The sequence below is a fragment of the Oryza glaberrima genome, chromosome 2, assembly GCF_000147395.1.
Source record: "Oryza glaberrima chromosome 2, OglaRS2, whole genome shotgun sequence".
In the NCBI taxonomy this organism is placed as follows: domain Eukaryota; kingdom Viridiplantae; phylum Streptophyta; class Magnoliopsida; order Poales; family Poaceae; genus Oryza; species Oryza glaberrima.
The window spans coordinates 31641190-31665399 of record NC_068327.1 but is presented as its reverse complement, the minus strand read 5'-3'; the positions used below and the strand labels follow the sequence as shown (position 1 = coordinate 31665399).

At 38.8% G+C, this 24210-nt stretch overlaps 1 protein-coding gene across 1 annotated transcript; it reads right to left on the bottom strand.

The window, feature by feature from the left end:
• Nucleotides 1-675: 675 nt before the first annotated feature.
• On the bottom strand, nucleotides 676-18243 carry LOC127763197 (protein OPAQUE1). The gene is made up of 38 exons (XM_052287835.1): nucleotides 17885-18243; nucleotides 16096-16245; nucleotides 15614-15759; nucleotides 15367-15523; nucleotides 15167-15225; nucleotides 14629-14785; nucleotides 13865-14014; nucleotides 13599-13735; nucleotides 12788-12934; nucleotides 12614-12715; nucleotides 12198-12255; nucleotides 11988-12089; nucleotides 10987-11024; nucleotides 10772-10898; nucleotides 10528-10701; nucleotides 9783-9914; nucleotides 8981-9090; nucleotides 8214-8274; nucleotides 7413-7590; nucleotides 7095-7300; nucleotides 6701-6820; nucleotides 6017-6115; nucleotides 5505-5726; nucleotides 5082-5221; nucleotides 4842-4953; nucleotides 4625-4675; nucleotides 4456-4545; nucleotides 4129-4299; nucleotides 3880-4032; nucleotides 2893-3069; nucleotides 2661-2798; nucleotides 2495-2565; nucleotides 1995-2094; nucleotides 1718-1774; nucleotides 1573-1629; nucleotides 1402-1482; nucleotides 1237-1319; nucleotides 676-1102 (listed from the first exon to the last, which is right to left on the bottom strand). Exons 1-38 carry the CDS (start codon nucleotides 18002-18004, stop codon nucleotides 967-969), a joined length of 4569 nt encoding a protein of 1522 aa, XP_052143795.1. The 5' UTR covers nucleotides 18005-18243; the 3' UTR covers nucleotides 676-966.
• Nucleotides 18244-24210: the final 5967 nt, after the last annotated feature.

The window sequence follows — 24210 nt, the reverse complement described above, 5'->3', positions numbered from 1 at the left end:
TCCGTGCTTGTATCTGTATTCGATACTATCCGTATCCAACCCGATTCCGATTATAAAATATGGGTTAGGATATGGGAAGAGTGAGATCCGACCGAACCCGACCCGATTTCACCTCTACTCATATATAACTAGAGATATGCAATTATATAAGGAGAGCATGTTCATATACACTGTAACTGTTTACAACCGCTGATCAAATTCAGTTGTACGTGAGTTAAACAATTGAGTCGTATGCATATCAGTTTCCCCGCATAATACATGTCCATCGATGAACATTTCTACATTAGTCAGAAAAAAACGCACAATTTAAGGGATGGTCTTCCCTGGATATTTCTGAATACAAACAATTCCCGTTATTTCCCAACACTTTCACGTACATTTCACATTACCTACGACAGATTTTGCCACAGATACATCAGCGCACTCGCTCCTTAAAACCCATTGCAAGTCTTTTTATAACCGTTATAACAGTTATCAAATAATCCTAATATGATAGTGTTGACTACTCCATAGCCAGAAATGCTTAAATTTTAAGATGCAGGTAGCACTAATCGGGTAATGGCAGAGGTATACTAATTGCGTTTTTTTTCCTATTCTCCTTTTGTTTTGACGAGCCCAAAGGTAGTTACGTTTTTGCCAAACATTGCACCAAACATCAGATCACGAGTAGAAAACTAACGCTACAGAACATGGATATTTTTCATAGCAAATGCTTAACTGTCTCTACAACACTATGTACATCTGAAGATAGGACTGGTGGACAACCAGGGTCCACGATTGTTTAATTTTCACCGAGCAACAATTGTTGCTTTGAAACGACATCCTACCATTTCTGTTACAACTTTTTCACCCCGGATAGACTTAAGACTACAAGCCTAACAACCATACAACAGTTCAAAAGATGTAACCCCACTAAAAACTGGGAACAAAAATAAACGAATCTTCAAGGCAACCCCAACCATACTATTAGACAGGCTGTGGATCATGATGCTTGACTAGGAGCTGTACTGATGGATAGTGATGAAGCGATTCTGGAAGTTCTACATCTGCATAATCTATAGCAGGGATGGCCATTGACAAATCCTCTGTAGAGAACGGTATACTGAAAGAAAGCATCACATACAAGGTCAAATTAACAGATAGTAAATCATGTTCTGCAATAAGGATAGTAATGATTTACATACACAAAAAGGCTGATTCTGCTGTCTAAAATTTTAACCAAGAAATCACGCATACCTTAAATCATCATCTAATAAAAAGGAATTTGATACGAGATTCTGAGTATATTTGTTTACTTCCTCCCTCATTGCAGAAACAACCTGCCAGATCCCGAAATTCTCAGAACAAAAAAGCATAGTGAATCCCCAAAAAATGGAAAGCCTCCAATCCAAAAGTGATTACCTCATTTGATATTCCTTGGGTATTGTATTTGTCGTCCCAGTACATTGAGCATATCCTGTATATTTGGCGTACACTCAAGTTCTACAAAGAACAAGAGCAGAAAATAACTAGTTGAGGTATGGCATAAATAATGGATATGCACAAATAGGTCATACATGCAGCAAGTCTTACCGGGCAAAGATCTTGCCTAATCTCCTCAAGCGTCTTCTTCCTTTTTTGATGTATGACCTGTGTTATGCAATTAGTGAGATGTTCGGCAGGCATACAAAAGAAGCACAGAAACATGGAAACAAATGCAGCATGCACAAGAAATTACCAAAAAACCAACAGCTTGTCTGATATAATTTAGCTCATGCCAAGATGTTCCTGCAAACTGAAAGTACAAGGATAATAAACTAGTAAAGCAATGTGAAAAAGTCAGAGCACCGATAAAATGTATAATAATGTTGCTTGCTCCTAAGTTCCTAAAACACAAGGTATATAAGCAAACTGGGAAGAAATATAGCGGGATAAGCTAACAATTTTATCAGGCCTTCTCATAGTCCATTCTCAAGAGTGCAAAACAACTTCACAAGCAGAATGCAAACACCTACCTCATCCGTGGCATCAGAAATCCATTTCTCCAGCAATGACAGCCCGGCTTTGACATATTCCCCATTGGAGAAAGTACAGCATTCGCGCCGAAGAAGAAGGCTGATGGAACAATGGGAACAGTACTGTTAATATCATTGCAAACCATAGGATTTCATCATTTTATTTTTACCTATAACTTTATCTCAAACATAATACAGTAATGATTTTTCCCAAAGTAATTCTACCACCATCTCCGATTTTTCCCAAAGTAATTCTACCATCTCCTATTATAACTTTTAACCAACAGAATTCCATCAGTTCACTGTCAAAAAGGCCCTTTGCTTATATCATAAATAAAAGGTGCAATGATCACACTATTTGCAAAACTAATGAAGACATAATTATATCATCCAAGGAATAACTACCCATTCAATAACATCGATTGGTTACCATGTGCAAACTGTTTTGTTTGCTTGTATGTAAATGTAACAAGGATAAATTTAAAAATTGTGGAAATTACCTGTTAAAAAGCTGTATATTTATAAAAGAGAATAGCTGAGTGATAAGTTTACGTATAAAGAATGATGGCACCTGCAGCAAAAAATAAAAAATAATAAAAAAGAATGATTCACCCCAAGAGCCTTTAAATCCACTGATGAAGAAAAAAAGCTTAAGAAAATGCTCACATAATTTGCATGCAACGTGGACATAAGCAAGTCCAGAAAATTGACAATATTGTCCCAATGGGAGTTTGATGGTGGTTGGGCACCAACCCCAGGTGGTTTGGATGCTTTTCCAGGCTGTGCACGTGATGATTTTGGAGCCTGCATGAAAATATTCAGATGGGAGCGGGTGTACTGACATATCTAGGTTTCCAATGTATCTATTTGTCGTCCAGATTTTAAAGTGGATAAGTACCTGAATGCAGACACTAAGAAGTGGTGATATTTCCTTTTTCAGATTATCCCTGAGTTGCCCAAAAATCTTTTCAACACATGCAGTTAGTTGCTGTTTGAATAATATGGCTGGATACCGAGCATCCACTTGTCCAAGAGTATCAATGCGTCCCATAAGCTTCGAAGGAGATCTGAGTGTCTGCAAGAAACAAAACAGGAGCCATTTCAGTAACAGAGGGAAACAATAATTTTATCGTACCCGAATTTTCGAAAAAAAAGGAAAACAAAAATTGCACAACAAATTTCTATACCAGCAAAACATGTTACTGGGCTTATACAGTTGTGCAAATTAAGAATACTTGAAGAGCATGATGCCATGATGTTTCCATTTCCCCCATTATGGGAAGCGTATAGATCCTCTACAGGTACACATGATTTACCAGATCTGCCCCAGAACAGCAGAGTGGCCTGTCAGAAAGGAGGGAGGAGGAGAACCAGCACTTTCACCATGACAGTCCAACCAGACCAAATCTGATTGATGGCCACTTTGAAGTGGCAAATCCAAAGACCTATGTTAAAACCAGGTAGTTTTGGCGTAACTGACGGCATAGACTAATACAACTGCTGGCTAGCTCCACCAGCTTAAAGATTCCAAAAATGTGTGCTACATCTGCCTGGTAACCAACTAAGGTAGCTACTACTTATTCCAGTTGAACCGAATAAGCTATTTAAGACCTTACTAAGCACCTTCATGCTATTGTTTTTGCCGCTAAAATGAAACCAGGGGCCCCATCAGTGACCAACAGCTTCAACCAGTGACCCAATACGTTGAGTTGTTGACTGGGTCAATAGCCAGGTCATGTCCAAAAAATATACAGACATGATAAAATAATGTAGAGTTAAACTAGGACATTGCTTTCAAAATATTACTTCATATGGATATCAGCACACTGAGCATAATTCAATAGTACTGGTAAGAAAATGATCCATAATTTTCAGGGTTCCTTACTTGCACTATCTTGTCACCTATCCCTAGAGGTCCACCAGACCGGCGGGATGGTGTAGCAAATAATCCATTTGACCGTAAATTCTTCTGCAGAAGGCATAGCAATGCAGAGGTATTGGACAACCAATAAGGTAATCTACCGTCAGCCTCTTCCCCCTGGAGTAAGAACAGGAGAACTTCCATGATTATTTGACATCCGCAAATAAACATTTAGCACAAACAGCAAAATAGATGAGTCTGAAGTAAGTTTACCTTGAGAACATTATTTATGGCTTCAATGACATGATCAAAAATAGCAGTCCTCTCAGATTCAAAAGCACGCCAGTGTAAAAGGCAACTGTAGATGATGCATGCGGCGACTGGTTTACCATCCTTGAATCCTAGATTTTCCTTTATGCATCGTAATAAGATTTCATGATTTTCCTGCATGACACAAAATCATCACCAAGATGCATAAGAAATTTTGTTGAATAATGTCACATCGTCCAGAACAAATTATTTGCCATCTTATCTAAGGTGGTATCAACAGAGCTAGAACAAGCAAAAATTAACAAATGAAAAATATGATGTGGAATTTACCTCCTGCCTTTCAACAGGCATCCTGGTTCTCCTTGATCCAGTTAAACTCTGTGGAAGTGAAGCGAGATATTTTGCTGCTGGTGGTGTTTCCTACAATTCAAAAATTGAGATCCAATATGTCAGACGAATCTATAGCAGTTCTGTACATCGATCAAAAGAATAGGCTTACATATCCGTGCTTCTGCTCGCCGTTTGGAAGCCCAATCGGTGTAGCGAATTTCTGCATTCAAGCAGCATGTCAGTAAACTATTTAAGAAGAGATGCAAACTAGAGCAGTACCCAGTGTCCCAAATATGAGTATCAATAAAAGAACTTAAATGCTAGATCAAATATTAACAGCAACAAACAGATAGCTGAAGCAGTTAATAAAGAGCAAAGAAAAGAACCTGAGGAAAAGCCTTTGTAGCCATGGACATATTGTTCAACGGAGACATGTTTAATGCCTTTTGCCTAAGAACATGATTTTCATTTTCCAAGTTTGTAAGTTTCTCCTGCAATCTAAAATTAGCAAACCAGTAGCTGTTAGATGCTTTGCATCCCAATACAAACGAGCAGCAATAAACCTTAGAATACTATACATATTTTTCTAGCACTCTATGGTTTAATAAATGAAAGGGAAAACATACTTGTCCAAATTTTGCTGGAGATGGTTGCATTTTCCCTCAACATCTTTCAATTTCTTCATCGTATCATCACTACCTTTACGAGCTGAGGTGAGTTCATATTCCAGTGACGAATTCCTCTTTGATAATGACTCAACTAAGTTCTGTACAGAGTAATATAGAATAATTTCAGCCAAAGTACAATTAAGAGAAACACAGAAGCATATTGCCAGCAGCAAATTACAGCAGCAATGAAAACTAATGGTAAAACTAAATAAAAAAATGATTGTGGTAACTTTATCACATTAGAAGTACAGCAATTAGACAATGGAAAAATCATTAAATAAGAGAGATGCAATTAAAGGTGTAAAAAAACAGCAGAGAATAACTGAAAATGTAGTTAACCAAGCATCATTGCGATTAAAATGACAAGGAAAGCCTTTGAACCTTCAGATTGGAGTTCTCCTTTTCTGCTTCTGCTGTCATAATCTTGCTACCCCGCAACATAGTTATCTCTCTCAACGAATCATCCAATTGCCTCTGGAGTAGCCGATTTTTGTCATGTTCACTTTGAGCATCTGACTTGGCTGCAGCACATTCGGCACTTAATGATTCTATCATTTTGTCGCGCTTTAATATTTCTACTGACTTTGCTTCCTCACCAGCAGCCTACATTTTAAAGTTCATGCCCCATGAGGCGAAATACATTATTATGATTATTATTAAACATGAAATTTTTTTTCACAGAATCAGTTTCTGAAACATTTAGGTTAATCTCATGATGTGACAATGGTATGGAAGCATTAAATACCAAATGACAGATATAAGTGTCATAATACTGTTAGGAACAAGCATAATAGTAAAATATATACATGTGTGGTCTTCCCTCAACAGCAAATCTTATTAAGTACTAATTAACAAATAGAACACAAAGGTAAAAAATGATAGACAACACTTACACGCAGTCGCCTTTCTAGAGTTAGTCTCAGAGTAAGGTCATCCAACTTTTTCTCAAGTTTATTCTTCGCCTCACGCAGTGCACCTGCTTCGTTTGCAGCCTATAACATAAACCAAGTATAAGGATATGTTCGAATGAACGGTTTGGGACAGCTTTTCACTTGCAAGTAAAACGAGGCGGGCCATTAGCAGCTGGTTAATTGAGTATTAACTCTTAAAAACTTGAAAATTGGGTTTATTTGATTTTATAAAAGAAATGCATATAGAAAGTTTTAACAAAAACCACAACGTTTAGCAGTTTGGGAAGCGTGCTCACAAATAACGAGGTAGTAGCTAACCTCTATACATAGAAATGAACTAAGCCTAAGAGTATTCACAATGCATGAAAATAACAGGCTAGAAACAAAACTAGTCTGTAAACAGGATAATAAAACCTGCCAGATGACACAAAGGGAGCAGATCAGAGTAACTTGGAAGGAAAATTGGACCAGATCATTTCAAGTACACAGAAACATGTATCCCTCATGAGCGTGTGGAGGAAGAAAGAATAACAAGTAATAGTAATACGGTAGTGTTTGAGGTAGAAAAACCAAAAAAAACTAAGACAGGCAATGGTCCATTTTAGTTTTGCAGTACGGCTTGAAAATCGCCAAAAGATAATATATCGAATAGCACAAAGAATTTACCATTTTGAGTCTCCTTAGTTCTCTTCTTGCAAGTTTCTGTCTCCAAGCACACTGAATTTTCACAGTGGCTTGCCTGTATTGTTGGAAAAGAATTATAACCTTCCGTTTTCTCCACAATGACTGCAATTGCCAACAGAAATCAGTGTTGAAAACTCAACCATATGAGTCAGTTTTTTTCTCGTATAAACAATTGATGGCATCACAATACAATATAACCTTCCATGCCAAGCTATGAAGCTAATATTCTAATTAGTCTAGACTTACCTTAGCCAACAGCTCAACAACAAATTAAGGAACATGCTTATGACTTCGAAAGAGAGCTTAAAAATTATTTATTTACTATCCTAGCACTGTTTCCAGATAACCAAGTTGAAACTTATGAGGAGGGACACACCTGTATCACCAAAGCAGCTTTCTGCTCTCTGATAACTGAGAAATAACGGCGAGCGATAAATCCTCGAGTACAGGACTGAATAAGAAGAGCTGCTGAATGAGCTTGCTGGTAAGTCCGATGAAGCCGCCATCTCCGGACATACTTCTGAACAATTATAGCAGCCGCCGTTTCTCTTTTCACCATATACATCTTCCTTGCCAAACAGCCTGCAAAGTCATTAAAATTAGCAACCAGAATGTAGCAGCAATTTAGCACTGGAAGCAGCAATATATCAGAATTCATGGAGGAAATAAGGTGACAAAGCAACAGAAATTTTACCTCTGCAATATGCTTGTATAGAAATTGAAGCCTCCCTTGTTTTAACAAACTCTTTGCGTGTAATGAATGTTCTGAAACGACCTTGAATGTGGCGTGCAGCGTTCTCCAAAACTTCAGCACGACACATATCTAATATTGCGATTTGACCAGCTCTAAGGAAAACCTTAGTGCTACCAAGCTATTAAGTAAAGCAAAGTGTTAAACCATCAATAAATTATAGTCAGTTTTTCTACACTGAACAGTATAAACATAAAAAAGTACAAGACAGCAACTATCAATCACTTCAATTGGAAACAGAACAAAAATGTGTGTACAAAAATCACTACTGGAATCAGGCATTACTCTTTATAGAGTAAATTTCACAAAACTACACGTTTTGTGGTCCAAGTTGCAGAAAACCACACACACTTTGACACTTGGAACTTAAGTACATACATTTTGGTTGTGTAGTTTCACAAAACCACACTTCGATGAATAGATTCACCCGCGAGATGACGTGGCTGTTTTACCTAGGACGAGGACATGACATCCTATTACCAGCCATCGCACGAAATTAATAGGATGCCACGTCCTCATCCTAGATGGAATAACCACGTCATCTCACGGGTGAATCCATTCATCGATAGTGTGGTTTTGTGAAACTAAACTACCAAAATATATGTACTTAAGTGCTAAGTATCAAAATGTGTGTGGTTTTCTACAACTTGAACCATAAAACATGTAGTTTTGTGAAATTTACTCTTTATATAAACAAGAAATATTAGGGAATGACAGTAATATAAAATCTGTTGAGTAGATTACTTGAAAATTTTCAAGCTTCATCTTTTCAAGAATTCCCTTTGTCAATGCCCTCTCATCATAACTGCACAGTTAAACATAACATCACATAAGGTAATGCAATCAAAAACAAACAAATAAGCAGCTCCTTTTTCCCAATGGCCCTTGATAAATTCCCTCCAAACTTTCACGCAAAACCTAACAATTTAAAGCTTATAGTCAGATTGCCATTCCAGGATAGGACAGAGGGTAGTAAATGTAGGAATTTAGCATCGAATAGGCAAAAAGTTGGCAACCATTTGAAAAGATATTGTGTGTTTGAGTTGCTCCAGAATTGTGTATGTTAATTCAAACTGCTAGGCTAGCGCTGAACCCATTAACTAATAACGGGATTACATAAAATGCCATAAAAATCCATTGGTTGGTTTGGCCTACTCTAATTGATGAGGGGAATGCTGGATCAAAGTAGCACCATGAATGGCTAAAATATCATTATCGGTAACACACATACAAGTTGCTGTACAAACAAGAGATATCAGCTCCACGATGTTGAGCAAAAAAGTGTTGTTTGTTGGAGAACATTTATATCAGATCTAACAAACCTACTAACTGTTTAGGCCAAAACAGATGGAACATGAATCAGCTATAGACTGCACCAACAACAAATGGAATGATTTGCAGCTGTAATTAAGATCGCCAAAACCGTAAAAAGAAAAGAAGAAAGTTGCCCTTGCAACTTACAATGTGAAGCACAAACTCAAAATTAACTTAATGAAGTATAAATTGCATACCTTCCAAGCATCAACTCGGGAACTAGAACGCCAAACCGGTCAACAAATTCAGCGTAAGTTCTTCTGGTAGGATAGCCAGCAAGACTGATGCGAACAGCCTCTAAAACACCCTGACAAATGACCAAGTTACAATCTTCAAGGAACATTGACCAGTTCATGCATGAAGCAACAAATGGAATTAAAACTTCAAAAGTGATGAATAGCTTGAGATAAATAGTCACACAATTTAAGGAGTTTTCTGGTGTATTGCTAGAGATAGTTCAATAAAGCAAAAGCATACCACGATGTATAATACCAATATACAGTTATGAAAGAGTAAACATCTTATTAAGTGATTTTATGAATGTGGCTCCATATACATGATCACAAAAGCATGGATTGCATGTGACTATAGCCTACTCAAGTCACATGATAGCTTCCTGTCCAAACAGTACAGCATGAACCAAGACAATGAATTGGGTAAGTTGGCATATGGCCAACAAATCATCCGCTAGTGCCAACAATTAACAAAGGAATTGCTCATCTGTTGCACGATGAATTGGGAAAGTTGGCATAGGACCGAAAAAAGCTTTACTCATCTATTGCACAAAGGTATAACTTGAAGCACCCACAATGAACATTAGCATTTCGACATTCATAGTGCCATACTGCCAACAGCAAACTGAGGTTTAATGTTTAAGGCAGATGTGCTGCTCAAGAGGTGATGACGTGATGTATGGGCAGATGTGCTTCTCAAGAGATTTATGGAGAAGAAACAGATACTATTGCTTTTGTGTTTAATGTTTAAGGCGTATGTTCTTACTCCACAGCGCAGTTGATGCAGGACACTCTGATTTTCAAACATCTGAGGCCGATTAACAGAGTTAGGCTTCACGCAGCGTACGTAGTGAGGCTCTGTCGAGTTGAGGGTTTCCATGAGGGCTTGAAGTTGTTGCTTCAGAGAGAATGAATATAATACCGCAGTTAGGAAGGTTATATGTTATGGTTTCAATACAATCCAAGGCAATCAATGAGAAATGAAAATATAGCAAGTCAGTGCCTTAATTACAACCATTATACAGGAATGAAAGGAAATGAATAAAACAATCAAAGCTAGTACAATTACGGTTCAAACTTCTGCATGTGCTGCAACTGCAAATGGAATTCAAGGAAACATATAATTTCCAAAAGTGAAGATCAGCCTATATAAATCAACAATGAGCATATGTACTGTAAATTTTTTTTATTTTTAAGGAAACAGCAATATTTGGAGGAAAAACACATGCAAAATATTGCTATGATACAACAAAAATAGCTTCTAACAAGTTCAATCCCCCTTACATGAAAATCCCTTGCAAAGGTGGGATAGTGGAGAGAGATTTTTCTTTTTGTTCCTTTCCTTACATCTGCCACACTATTCATCACTACCTAGATCATAATTTGGAAGTAGATGCATTTAACCACATTATTTTCTAGAGTAAATAATATCTTATGGCACATGTGACCAAATAAACCATGTAAGCAGACAAATTTCAAAGACCAAGAAGCAAAGAAATTTTTGCTGATACCTTAAATCTGGAAGCAACTGATGAGAACTTGTATGACGATCTCAAAGATTCTTCTGGTAATGAACCAAAAAGTCCAGAAACTAAAGGGCATCTTGATGAAGATAAAAGATTGCAGTGCTCTGCAACAATATAATCTCGATTCTTCTCCAGAAACGATTCTGTTTGATACGTCACCTGCAAAAGGTCGACTTTGTTATTGTTGATACCCGATACAGGAAAAAATAATTAAAATTACTTAACATACCTTCCCAGCATAATGGGAGATAACAAAATCTGTCTCTGAGAATTTTGTCTTCTCAAGCCTATGATGCGAAGAGAAATTTCTGAACATCTTTGTTGCGAAGGTCTCATGAGTAGATTTTGGGAACATACTGGAAAATAAAAAACATATATTAGAATGGTTATCTATTTGTTAATAAAAACAGCTGTTTTCCAGCAAAAATAAAAATTGCGATTTACCAAGCTTCATCCAGCAGTGCAATAATTCCAATCGGTTTCTGCAAGTACATACAATTGAATTAGCATTGGGCTGCCAAAAATATGTTATAAGTGCTGGTCCAACAGCAAAATAGCATTTCAAAAGCGACACCAATCAAAAATTACTGCACAGCAAACTGTCTCACACAAGCATGCACCAGTCCCAAACATAACATAGATATAATCTGAACACTAATAACCATAAATTTTATAGTTACTGCACCGGACACTTTCGATACAGTAGATATTAAAGCTTGCAGAAGCAAATTATGTTTGCCATGATAAGCATATTTTGTCAAGATTTTTACAAAATAGTATCATCGCATAATTATATTGAAATCACCAACGTGCTGTTTTGGCTCTTTGGGCTTGCGGACATTTTGCAAGTGCAACAGTTGTATGCATTAATGCATTCTACAATCCAAGCCATCTTGAATGTTTGTTCTGGTCATTCAAGTCTATGTGTTTCTAGTTATTCAATTATGGAAGTTTGGATTGTTAGGAGTAATGGCATGAATAAATAAGATCTGTCAAGCCTAGCTGAAGTTTCTTCTAATACATCGCAAAAGCTTTAACATCATTGTTGTGTGCTTAGAACCCGGTATAATACTATAAAAGATGACAATATGTGATAACGCTTTAGCGGGATGTGGCATGCTAGTACTGTGGTCAGGTTGGTGCTAGTAATGGACGAACGTGTCAAACACTCAACAACTACAGCTAATGTCATCAGTAACTAATTCCACCAACACTAGCACAAAGGGAAACATAATACCAGCTCTAAGACATAAGTAACTAAATTGTAAAGGTGTCATTATATGCAAATGCAAGTTGGCAATCTGACCAATATAAAATGGCATACGAAGAAACAAGTTGATACAGAGAAAAAAAAAAGAAGGTAGCTATTACAATATTAAAACAAATTACTAAGCATAAAGTGATTTGTCCATATTGAACTTGGTAAATAAGTTCGCCAAGACAACCTTTTCAATCAAATCCAAAACATCTTGATTATCAATAAATTCAATGTAGCTCCAATCGATTTTTTCGCTTTTGTACTCCTCCTGCTCCATCTTGAATACATGCTGAAGAAACAGATTTGCAGTATTTAATGATAAGAAACAAAAGTTACATAAATATTTAAGTACAAATTAATATTGTGTTTCCATTAAAGAGCAAATGATGCACTATACCTCATTGAAATGTTGCTGAAGCTTTTCATTGGCGAAGTTGATGCAGAACTGCTCAAAACTGCAGCAATAAATAAAGGATGATTCATCAGGAAAAGGGAAACAGACGAAAATGCAGCAGTTAAACATCCCATACTTTTCCCACAATTTTGCCTAGTTGGCAGCACAAACAGTAATTTCAACATACTAAATAGCTTGTCGGCTTGTGGACATTTAAAAGGCCAGCCTAACCAAGCAAGAAAAAAAGGCACAAAATTACTGTAAATTGGTGCATTGTGAACAGAAATGCTGACATAAAACATGACACCTTTTATTTGATAATAGTATATTCACAAATCAAATATAATAAAATATTCCATTATGGAATGCTATAAAATTGCAGTGAGTGAGTTAAACTAAATGACAGAATACTTAATTACCTGTTGTTTTTAAAGCTCTCAAAACCATAAATATCCAAGACACCAATTTGTACTTTGGAATCAACATCTTGACCAATAGATTTGTTAATATTCTCGACAAGCCTGGAAACAATTAAAGAATGTTAACTTACAAAAATGCACAGTATCCTTGAAAAAAGAAGGCATGTGAAATACCAGTCAAATAGTCTTGCATATACAGTCTTTGCTAGAGCATCACGATTAGCTGCTGCTGCAGAACAGTCCAATGCTTTTATAATTGCTCCTTCAAGAGTGTTAATGGAGCGGGTACATAGAGTTGAGATCAACAGATCTGGATCACACCTAATTCAAATAGAAAAAATGAAGCGATAAGGAACAAATAAAGCTGTGGAAAGCTACTTCCGTTCCCAGAGCATTAAATAATTTCTGCTACATGGAAAATATATGATTCATAGTGACCAAGGACATTTTAGGCATAACAAGATATTATCCATGCATGCATTATCCTTAAAGTACATTATCAACATGCTCACTTAATTTGGTGGTTATTCCATGACCCGTTTCCAGAAATGCATGTCAAAACAGTAAATGCGGACAGTTCAAAATTGTAAACTTTGCTAATCAGGCAATCAAAATTCATCAAGACAAACTCAAATAAAATATCTAAAAAGATTCAATTATAATATCCACATATGCATATAGCATGTATAGGAGCGTAAACATGTCATTTTTTATTATTATCAACCATAGGTTGTAATCCACATTTACAGTAAGTCATTAACATAGGGTGGAAAGAAAGTGTATTCTTTTCTTGTGACACGTCTGTAAGAAATCAAAGGTCAAATCATCTACGTCCATAACCTCAATGCCCTGGAGCATTAAAAACTAAACGCTTCAAGAATCAAGAGTTTGGAACTTGATACAATTTTTGAGTCATTGTTATGGATAAATGAGGACGATGAGGGGAAAAAGGGGTCACAATCATATATGTAAATAAAATTCATACATGAATAGTTTGGCTGCCATTCGAAGGTGAAAATTTGATGTTGGATCCTTAATTTTTGAAGAATCAATTTCCTTTCCAGGAGAAAACTCAATGTTGCCAAGATGAAGAATGGCTGCCAGTATCCGAAATATAGCATCCTGAACAAAGTACAATATACACATTCATTTCTGGGATAAGAAAAGGAAAAGTATGCGTAATATGCACTGGTTTTCTTTAGGTATTCTTTTTCCATGTAACATCTGAGTATGTTCACATTCTGTAGAAACCTGATCATTTCTGCTAATTCCGACAATATCCATTGCCCTTTTCGTCTTCCAGTACTCGTCTTCATTATTTGTTCCTTCCAATTCATATGTCTTACTTTTATTCAAGTAATGGAAACTCCTTGGGTGACCAAGCTTGTACAGTTCTGCATCCTTCACGAACAAACATATGCAAAATTCAAAACCAAAACCAAAAAAAAAAAAAAAAACTCAGAACTGCATGGAATCAACTGTACAATTAGATAGAATAGACAGAATTGAAACAGATTATACAACCTCTAGAATACTATGTTCTCCATGCTTAACTAAGGCTTTGATAATGAGGTGGATTACGATAATCTCATTAACAGCAATTAAAAACAATTAGTGCTTGTCTTTAAAACTAAGTTCAAATGGATATATTATTGTCTTGCAGCAATGAATACATCTTTCACAATTTCTTCTCTGATATGCAAAATATTTTGACAATAAAACTAATTTCAGTAATAAATTGCAGGCCCAAATTCTTATAAGTTATATAACAGAAATGGGTGTCATCGTAATCACATCCCAGCTGAACCAATAACTGCTCAAATGGGCGAAATGAATGAGGTCTACATTGGAACGGGCCAACAGGGTATCAGTATAATTTAACTCTAAGCATATTCTTCAACATTCAATGCTGACTTCACAGATAGCCCATAATCAAACCGTGCAGTAATGGAACTCACACAATTATGCACATAATAGTGAGCCAAATATGAAATAGCAATGGTTGGTAGAGGTACCTTTCCAGACGCACATAACTGATAAAAGCAATGAAAATTTCTTTCAGGATCATTAATCTGCACAACACGGGACCTTTCCAAAAGATAGGTCCTAATAGCAGCTCCAGATATTCTACCATTTGCATCAAATTGTATCTCAACAAATTTGCCAAACCGGCTGCAACCAAAAAGTGTTGTAAATTAAGACTATGCAAAGAAAACATTGAGAAAGGTTGAGTCCTATGAATTGGTAAAGCCATAGTATATTCTGGGAAATATCGTTTATACTCCCTCCGTCCCAAAGGAGGTGGAATTAAATGGGGGATGGTTGTGATTAATTGAGGAAGTAGGTGGAAAAACTCAATGAGAAATGGTTGTGATTGGTTGAGATGAGAGAGTAGGTGTAGAAGTTAATATATTCTGGGACAAGTTTTGAACGCTAGAAGTTGCCATATTTTGGGCCAGAGGGAGAACCATGTGTACTGTTGAGGAATATATCCCTAACTATTGCATATAATTGTAACAACATTGCCCAAGTCACCTTATGAGTGATACTCACCTTGAGTTGTCATTTCTAACTGTTTTTGCATTGCCAAATGCCTCCAGAAGAGGGTTAGACTAGTAAGAAGAAACAAAAGACTTATGAGTTATGAGAAAATGCCTTGAAAAGTACCAACCAGAAATATTTTCGACGACTAAAATATGCACAACTCTTAGTATCCATTTATTATAGTGGAGAAAACAGGAGGTAAAACTTACTTCAAGAACCTGCTGTTCAACAGTTCGATCGTCAATGGCAGCTCTACCACCAACGTACGTAAGATACTGCATGATAAGCTTCGTTGTCTCAGTCTTGCCAGCACCACTTTCACCACTAACCAGGATTGACTGGCTCCGGGAATCATTCACCATAGCCCTACATTAACTCAATAAATGTCATGAAAACAGGTTGTACATGCAAACAGAGGCTAAGGGCACTTAAACTGAATCAAAATGTAATCCAAACCTGTATGATGCATCAGCCACTGCAAAAACATGTGGACTCAACTCCCCTAGCCGGACACCCTTGTATTGCTCCATCATGTACTCATTGTACAGGTGAGGAAGCCTCGTGAATGGATTAACAGCAATCAAGATGCTTCCAGTGTATGTCTATCTCAAGAAGAAAAATGAAAAGGCTGTCACAAAGAGAAGCTAGCAGCAAAACAAAAGAAGATGTATTTACTAAGACAACACATGTTGAAAGAAAATCATCATTAATAAGTCTAATCATAGGGACAGCCAAAGTGAACTTGTCTTATGAGAAAGTAACACGGGCACATGTAGTATGTTGATGGTCACAAATTATGATAAATAGAGAATTGCATGTGAAGTGCATCTTTACAAAGAAATTCCGACAACGAGTCGATGATTCACAGAACAAAATATGTTTTCATTGTAGACAAGTCACTCGACAAATAAAAACAACAGAGCCAGTGAACAACTTACATATATCTCATTCAATGCATATCTTCTCTTCAAATTGTATAGAACACCTGGTTCATTAAGATAAGTTAGTTTGGTCATGTCATCGACATGCCCCCCACCTAGATCTTCATCTGTGTCCCTAGGCAGCAACTTCTCTGCCAAAACTGTAATCTGAAAACCAGAAGAGGAAGAATAAACTAACTACATTAAATTTTAATAGTAAAAACAAATAAATTGTTAATAATTATGTTTAAAAAAACTATAAATTCATTTTTTTCTGTACAGAAATAAATACTGGTTATATCAACACTAGACAAATGCCCGTGTGTTGCAACGGATATTGAAAATAGCAAAATAAAGTCCTTGTTGAAAAGAATTGTTTTTAATTGGTTGAAACAGGATCTATCGTCTTATAAAGAACAAAAAGAAAAAAATGACATGCTTGGAAAATTCAAGAGTTCCAGCCCACAAAGTACATACAGACTCACCCAAATCCCAATGTCCTCTCCTCCTATAGATTACGGCCTACAGCCTAACAAAGTACAAAGAGCAAGCAGAATATTGACATGTGTTTTACTGTTGTATTAGTTAATTAAAAAATTATCATTAACCTATTATTATCATCTCTTAATTGTTGTATATATTTGTTACTCGCATGTGGACCTTTTGGTCCCACACTGTACTTTTTTCTTTCTCACACAAGGTAAAGGACTTGGTGGGAGTGGTTGACATCTGGGCCCTCTAGCACCACACATCCATTTTTGTAAAGAAAAGTTGGGAATTGGTGGTAGGGGTGGTGGCAGAACCACCAACACTACTCTCTTTTATTAAGTATAGATAATTTGGTTGCAACATGAAATTACTTCAATGTTTTCACCGAGGACGGTGTGAAATCCAGAAATCAAGTGCAAAACCCAAATAGACCATTGGGTGTAAACAGAGTGGATCAGAATTCATTGATAAAACAAATTTCCACCTGCCATACAAAATTATAAAGAATGCCAGGACAACTACAAAATCAACAGCCGAAGGGAGACTAATCCTGGTAAAGCAGTGCATTGCAAACCAAAAGGATAGCATAATACAGATACATCTAAAACTAGTTAAATTTTAACTAATAGCACAGCGATTTCCAAGTAAACAAAAAAAATGTTGATAATCGTCCTCAGTTATTGATGTCAATGCATTTATGTTTCACAGCTCATACAATCCAGGTAAATTGCAGAGCACAAGTGAAGTTACAAGTTCATACAACTATATAGAAGTACTCTGACTGAAGCTTCAAACTGGTTCTGCAAAATTACAAACAAGCTGACAAAATCTAAAACCAACTGGCAAAGGATTTCAAAATTTTAATCCAAATTAAAGTACCCCAGGAATGCTACCATTTACACTTCAAATACTCCCCTTTAGCGAACTGGTGCCCCACCAGAACCAGGTCGAATTTGTTGTGTAAATTAGCGATAGATTCAAATTAAACATCTGTAACAACAACTTCCACCATTTCGAATCAGTTGTTTCTCCCTGTACTCTGACGCGCAAAGTTTACACCAGAGCAACTCAAAAAATATATACTGTATTAGTAGAATTTTGAACTGCCTCAGTTCACTGATGTCAACCCATGATCAAACTAATAACAAAACAAGCCTCTGTCCCAATCGTCTCGAATAATACTCGAAGCAAACTCATATGGAACGCCCTGTCTCTGCTCACACCCCGCCCCCACGAAAAATCCCAAACAGTACAACACAAACTTAAACCGCACGGAATGAGGGGGACAGCGATAGAGGCAGAGGGGGGATTGCCGCACCTTCTTCCGCTGGCTTGTGAGCACGAAGACGGCCCGGTCCTTCACCTCCACCACCTCCGCCTCCACCCACCCCTCCCCTTTCTCCTCCACCCACACCTTCAAACCCTTCCGGTAGCTCATCTCGCCGAAACCCTAGCCCCCGCCGGGTTCCCCCCCGGCGGCGGAGCCGAGCACGAGAGACGCGCCCGCGCGGCGGGTTGGCGCGCCGCCGGTGGCCCGCGCGGCGGTGGCAGACCGAGAGAGTGGGGGACTCCGGTTAGAGCGAGGCGGCGGCCGCTGCTTGGAGTTGTCGACTCATGGCCGAAATTTTGGCTGTGGCTTGGCGCTTCTTCTCCCGTGCACTTTTTCTAATGGCCAAAAAAAAAAGGAAAGTAAAACGTGGCCGCGAGGGGCGAAATGTTTGCGCCGCGCGGGGTGGTGAATCCTCACGCCGACGTGGCAACGGAATTTGAACGGTCGAGGGGCGAAGGCGTCATTTCCGCCCGCGTGGCAGTGGTGGGCCCGCGAGTATCAAGGTGACGTGGGGCGCGTGGGGCCAGGAGGGCAGAGGCGTCTATTTCTGGGTGTGGGGAGAAATCACGTGGAGCCATCTGTTGATCGGTAAGAGCGAGGTCAATAACATAGCCAGCTATCAGCTACAATAGATAGATATATCATCTGGAGTAAGTATTATAGCCAACTGATACAATAGACATATTATACTTACTGCAACATAAATATTTTTTTTATTTTGTGCAGCCCACCATCCCTCTATAAGCATTATAGCCAACTAATACAATAGACATATTATACTTACTGCAACAAAAATATTTTTTTATTTTATCCGCCCACCATCCCTCTATTCCCTTTCTTGCTCCCATCCTTCCCTTTCAGCTTTTTTTTCTTCCATGTGAGGACGGGGCAGTCCGGCAGTGTCCCAGCCAACGCACGGCTGCGGCCGGGGGCGAGCGAGACGGCGGCGGCGACGACGGCAGCCACGGAGAACGCGGACGAAGGCGGCGGCTGCGGAGGAAGGGGTGGGATGGGCGCGGGAGAAGGGGTGGGATGGACGCATGAGACGGCGACGGCTATGGTGGCCGGGGACGGCGGGGCGCTGCAGGCGCGGACGAGGGTGCCGGGTCTGTTGAAATTTTGCCGATCTGGCCAACTTGAAACTTTGAATGCATGGCCACATGGGCTGCTTTCTCTGACTTAGGTCCCTGATCTGTTCTATATTCACTAGTTGAGGTCAGAGGCATCAAGAACTCGTTTACAATAAGGGACTTTGATATGTTTAGAGTAACATGGACACATGGTGGTTTCCCTTTTATATGAGTATAAGCTAGAGCTAGTTTGTAACATAAGGTCTTCTTATTAGTTTTTGGCATTCAGAGTACCACAAAGAATTTCCCTACAAGTCAATTTCCATCTAATCCCGGAGGAGTTTTATCATCAACACGAACTTCAAATTAAGAAGCTTAGTATGCAGAACGCTCGGCACGAAAATCACATGCAGAAAAATAACAGAGAACTAAGACATTCCCCATGCAAACTTAGCGAGCTACCAGTTTTGCCTCGCTATTAAATATATAACTTGTTGTGCTTAAATTGGTCTTGAAATATGTTTTTAACGCAACCAAAATATCTTTAGCTTCTTGGACCAGATCATGTAGTACCAGTAGCTAAGGGTCCATTTTTTTTAATGGCACGACTATATTGAAGAATCTATCACTTCTATTACTCCATTGGTGATTTTCTTATAGCAACTAATAACAGTGTTGTGAGACTTAAATTCAACGATGCATTCAAATACAATAATCCAAACCTTTGAGATATCTCACCAACCTCACCATTACGGCCTCCTCTGGCTCATTCAAACAACCACGGATTATCGCATTCTCCATCTCCTTGTAAAAGTCCACCATCTTTGCACCCTCAGAGAGATTTTGAGTTTTATTGAACTAATATTTGAGGATGCCAGAGGGACCGCCTATTGGAGAATCAGGAATAGTTGGACATCATCATGAATTATTGTTGTAACCCAGTTTATTTATACAACGAAATGGCACTTTTGTATTACTAAACTTGAACAGCTTAATATAGCATAAGAAATCCTCACGAAATCAGTACAATAACTGAAAACATATTGTTGAATTGAGCATCGTATCAAGAGCTATATATGTACAACAAAATTCTCATAATTTTACCAAAATGTGCTTCCCTCATGGCCTAGATACACGAGAACAGGGAAACCCTGGTTGAACGAGCTTCATGCACTACAATGTATCAAAGCAAATTTGCATAAATAACTCCAAATTTTCCATTGTTTCACCTTGTTTCAAAAGCCTACCCAAATAATTTGTCAGATCAAAATTGTCTATTTTGGACACTTGAGTAGCTAATTTAGCTCATACTTCCTCCGTTTCATATTATAAGATTTTCTAGCATTGCCCACATTTATATATATGTTAATGAATATAGACATATATGTCACTACAAGAAAAATGTTGTGTAGAGATATTTTTCTAATATTGTAGAGTCACTTATTAAATGCCTTTACAATAATGTAGAGGTATTTTAAAAAATGTCTAATAAGTGTCTTATGATGAATTGTCTCTACAAACGAATAGACATTTTATAAAATGTCTATAAGATGGTAGATGCATTTTCTAGAGACATTAAATTGTACCGCAAAAATATAAAACCAGTCATTTTCTAGAGACATTAAATTGTACCGCAAAAATATAAAACCTTATTAAATGCCTTTACAACAATGTAGAGGCATTTTAAAAAATGTCTAATAAGTGTCTTATGGTGAATTGTCTCTACAAACGAATAGACATTTTAAAATGTCTATAAGATGGTAGATGCATTTTCTAGAGACATTAAATTGTACCGCAAAAATATAAAACCAGTCATTTTCTAAAGACATTAAATTGTACCGCAAAAATATAAAACCAGTCCAAAAAAGAGAATAAAATAGTTTCCTTGCTTTTGACAAGTCTTGAACTCATGATCTCTTCGTTAAATCATTTTAATCTTCAATACACTAACCAACTCAACTCCATATCATTACTTATATGCTTGTTCCTTTAGTTACTTATATTTAGTCCTTTAGTACACATTATCATTCTAAAAAGTGTCTCTACATAGTTTAAAATGTATCAACAAAATGCCTTTACATATTAGACGTATTTTATAGTGCCAAAAGAATGCCTCTACGAGATAAAATCTAACAAACTGATCTAAAAATGTCTCTAGAGTAAAAGTTTTCTAGGCAATTTTTAAAGTGCCTCTATAAAGTGTCTCTACACTATAAAACTTCTAATTTTAGAAACAATTTGCAAAACGCCTCTACAAAAGTGCCTCTATACGAGGTTTTTGTTGTAGTGTGTGCTTAGATTCATTAACATCTATACGAATGTGTGCAATGTTAGAAAGTCTTATAATTTGAAACGGATGTAATATTTATCTTTCAACGTGGATTCGCTGTAGGTTATATCAACTAGGTTGGGCTTGTCCCAGCGTAGCTAGGAGGTAAATTCAACTCGAGCTAGAGGTGAAGTCCAATAGTGCAACTCATAAATAAACACTTTGCTAAAAATTAGTCCGATGGAACGTGAATAGATTTGGATGAAAATTAAACACGGAAAAAACCAATTAAATCCTATATACTCCTAGATGAAAAGATCACAAACTATGGACCAGGCAAATAAACCCTGCAAAACTCCAGAATTATAAAACCTAGGATTACCCTTTTTCTGCACGAAAACAGCACGCCCCTGTCCCTAACCGTCGGTCCTAACACGACCACTTTGATCCGACGGCCCAAGTGCGTTCAAAGGAAGAACCGGACCCACCAAACCCGCCGGGTTTCGCTCCAAGTCACGATGCCCAGTGTGCTCTTGAGGTTTTCGAAATACGACAGTTAATTAATTTCTCTACTACCAGTACCAGTCACGAAGTTTACCGTCTTGCCCTTGAGACCTTTTCTTAAAGACGGTTGGTCGTCCCACGAGGCACGGCCGCGTGACTCGTCGTCCTTCCTGGCCGAGCGGGCGAGGCCACGTAGGACGAGGAGACTGCCATCCTACCACTGACATCGGGTCCCACCGTTCAAGATGCCCGCCACGTGGCACGTGCGATTGGTGTCGCGAGCTTTGCGTTCAATGTGCAGCCGTGCAGGGGAGGGACAGTTTTTTTTGGAGAAGCTGTGCACGCCAAGGAAAACCTTTTTTTTTCCTTCCTTTTCTTTTCTGGCTACGCCTTTCGTTTTCTTCACTTGCGGGTAACTCCCTGTATTTTCCGTGGAGTTCTGGGAACCGTCCTCTCCACGGTAACAAAAACTGTTCTTTTCAGCAATTGTTCCTTTATTTTTTTTCCCCTCTGAAACCATGTGCGTACTACGAGCCTACGACTACGAGTACCATACTACCGTGTGAAGCGTGGACGAATGGATTGATGATGTCGTAATTTTTTTTAGATAATGGAATATAATACCCCCGACCTTTGATAAAAAGAACTACAACCAATTATTATAAAGATCCACTCCAGAAGAGAATGTAGTTCTTCAAGACAAGTTGAACACACCAAACAAGAGAAGAGATGATCCAAACTGAGAAAAGCAAAATAAAATGTGGAGCTAGAAGGCCTCGTCAAGGCCTAAGACTGAAGTTCGAAGCCAATGCATAGACCAATAACAATATCCTTGCACGAAGAGGTTTCTCCAAAGCGGTGCCCCCAAGGAGGATACGACATGGATCGCCGCCACCGCTTGTTCGGAACCGAAGCAAGGTTTTCACCCGGAGAATATGGTAGGGAAAGGAAAGGGGTATGCTAAAACAACGCCTCCAAGGATAGGAACGACGCCAAACGGCGTCGCCGTTGTCAGCCAGCCAAATGGCTCAGTAAGGCTTTCGCCCGCGATTTCTTGTCCAAACCTACACCACCAATCCGCACAAGAAGGATCGTCGTCGGTCAACAATATTGTCCCTTCAGCGATTCGGCCAAGGCCACTGCCCACAGTTGTTCCCGCCGTCGACGGCGCGCCCGCACCCGGACTCCTCCTTCCCCGCCGCCAGACCCCTTCCCAGCCTCCACATACCGCCGCCGCCGCCGACGCACCGTCAGCCGGATGATGGCCTTCAACACCGAACAAGGATGATGTCGTAATGAGTTACTATTTGCACAGAGGTCCAGAAGGCTTAGGAAAATTGCTGAGGTGATCTCTCGTCCTCTACACCGAACATACTGGTACGTAACATGGGTCGTGTCCGATACTCTCCGGTCCAATCAATGGTACACGGCACACCATGTTACTACTAGGCTGTTTTGAGTGTTTTCGTGAGGATGGGTTCCCCGCACGAAAAAACAAAGCTGATATTATTGCATGATTAATTAAATATTAATTATTATATTTTAAAAAATATATTAGTATGATTTTTTAAAACAACTTTCATATATAAAGTTTTCTTTTTTTTTCATAAATCACATTAGTAGTTTGAAAAGCGTGCGCGCGGAAAACAAAAGAGGTGGGTTTGAGAAATAGGGTAAGAACACAACGGGCTGTGTTTGCCTGTTTGGCACCCCTTTTTCCCAACTCCTCTCACTTGTTTTCCACGCTCATATTTTTCAAACGGCTAAACAGTGTGTTTTGTGAAAAAAATTTCTGTACGAAAGTTGCTTAAAAAAACAAACTAATCCATTTTTTTAAAAAATTTAGCTAATACTTAATTAAGACTGCTCCGTTTCTGTGCGTCGGTCGGGAACCAGGGACGCCGAACAGACCCTTACCGGTGTCCTGCGGTCCTGGCCCAACAAAAGTTCCGCATCAGCCCAACCAGCAGAGGCACACTGATGTCCTGTGATGGGCCTTCTTCCGGCCCAGGAGAAGGGGACGGACGAAGAAGAAGGGCCACGGGCCCTGTCAAAAGCCGCATCCCATCCGAGCGCGTCGCGGCGCCGACCCCGCACCGCGGGGCGTGTTGCGTCGCGGTCGCGGCCGCGGCAGCATGTACTAAACCGGACGGGAACGGAAAGGGCATCCCATTTGCGTTCGCGCCGCGCGTGCAGCGCCATTACTCCACGAGCCCCGCATGTCACGAGGAGCTCGCCGCGCCTGGCTGGCTTTTTTTTGGCCCCATGGCATGGAGCCGTGCTTGAATGACATCGCTTGCTATACCATCAATCATCCGTCAGGGAGAGAGGGGCCCTACAAAGGGCAGTAAATTTGTACTACAAAGGGCAGTAAAATTTGTACTCCATGCCCCCTACTACTTGTGAATTGTGATAGACATGGCCGGGTAGCCATTCGGCCTCGTTCATTCAACACTCTGTTCGTTCCAGGG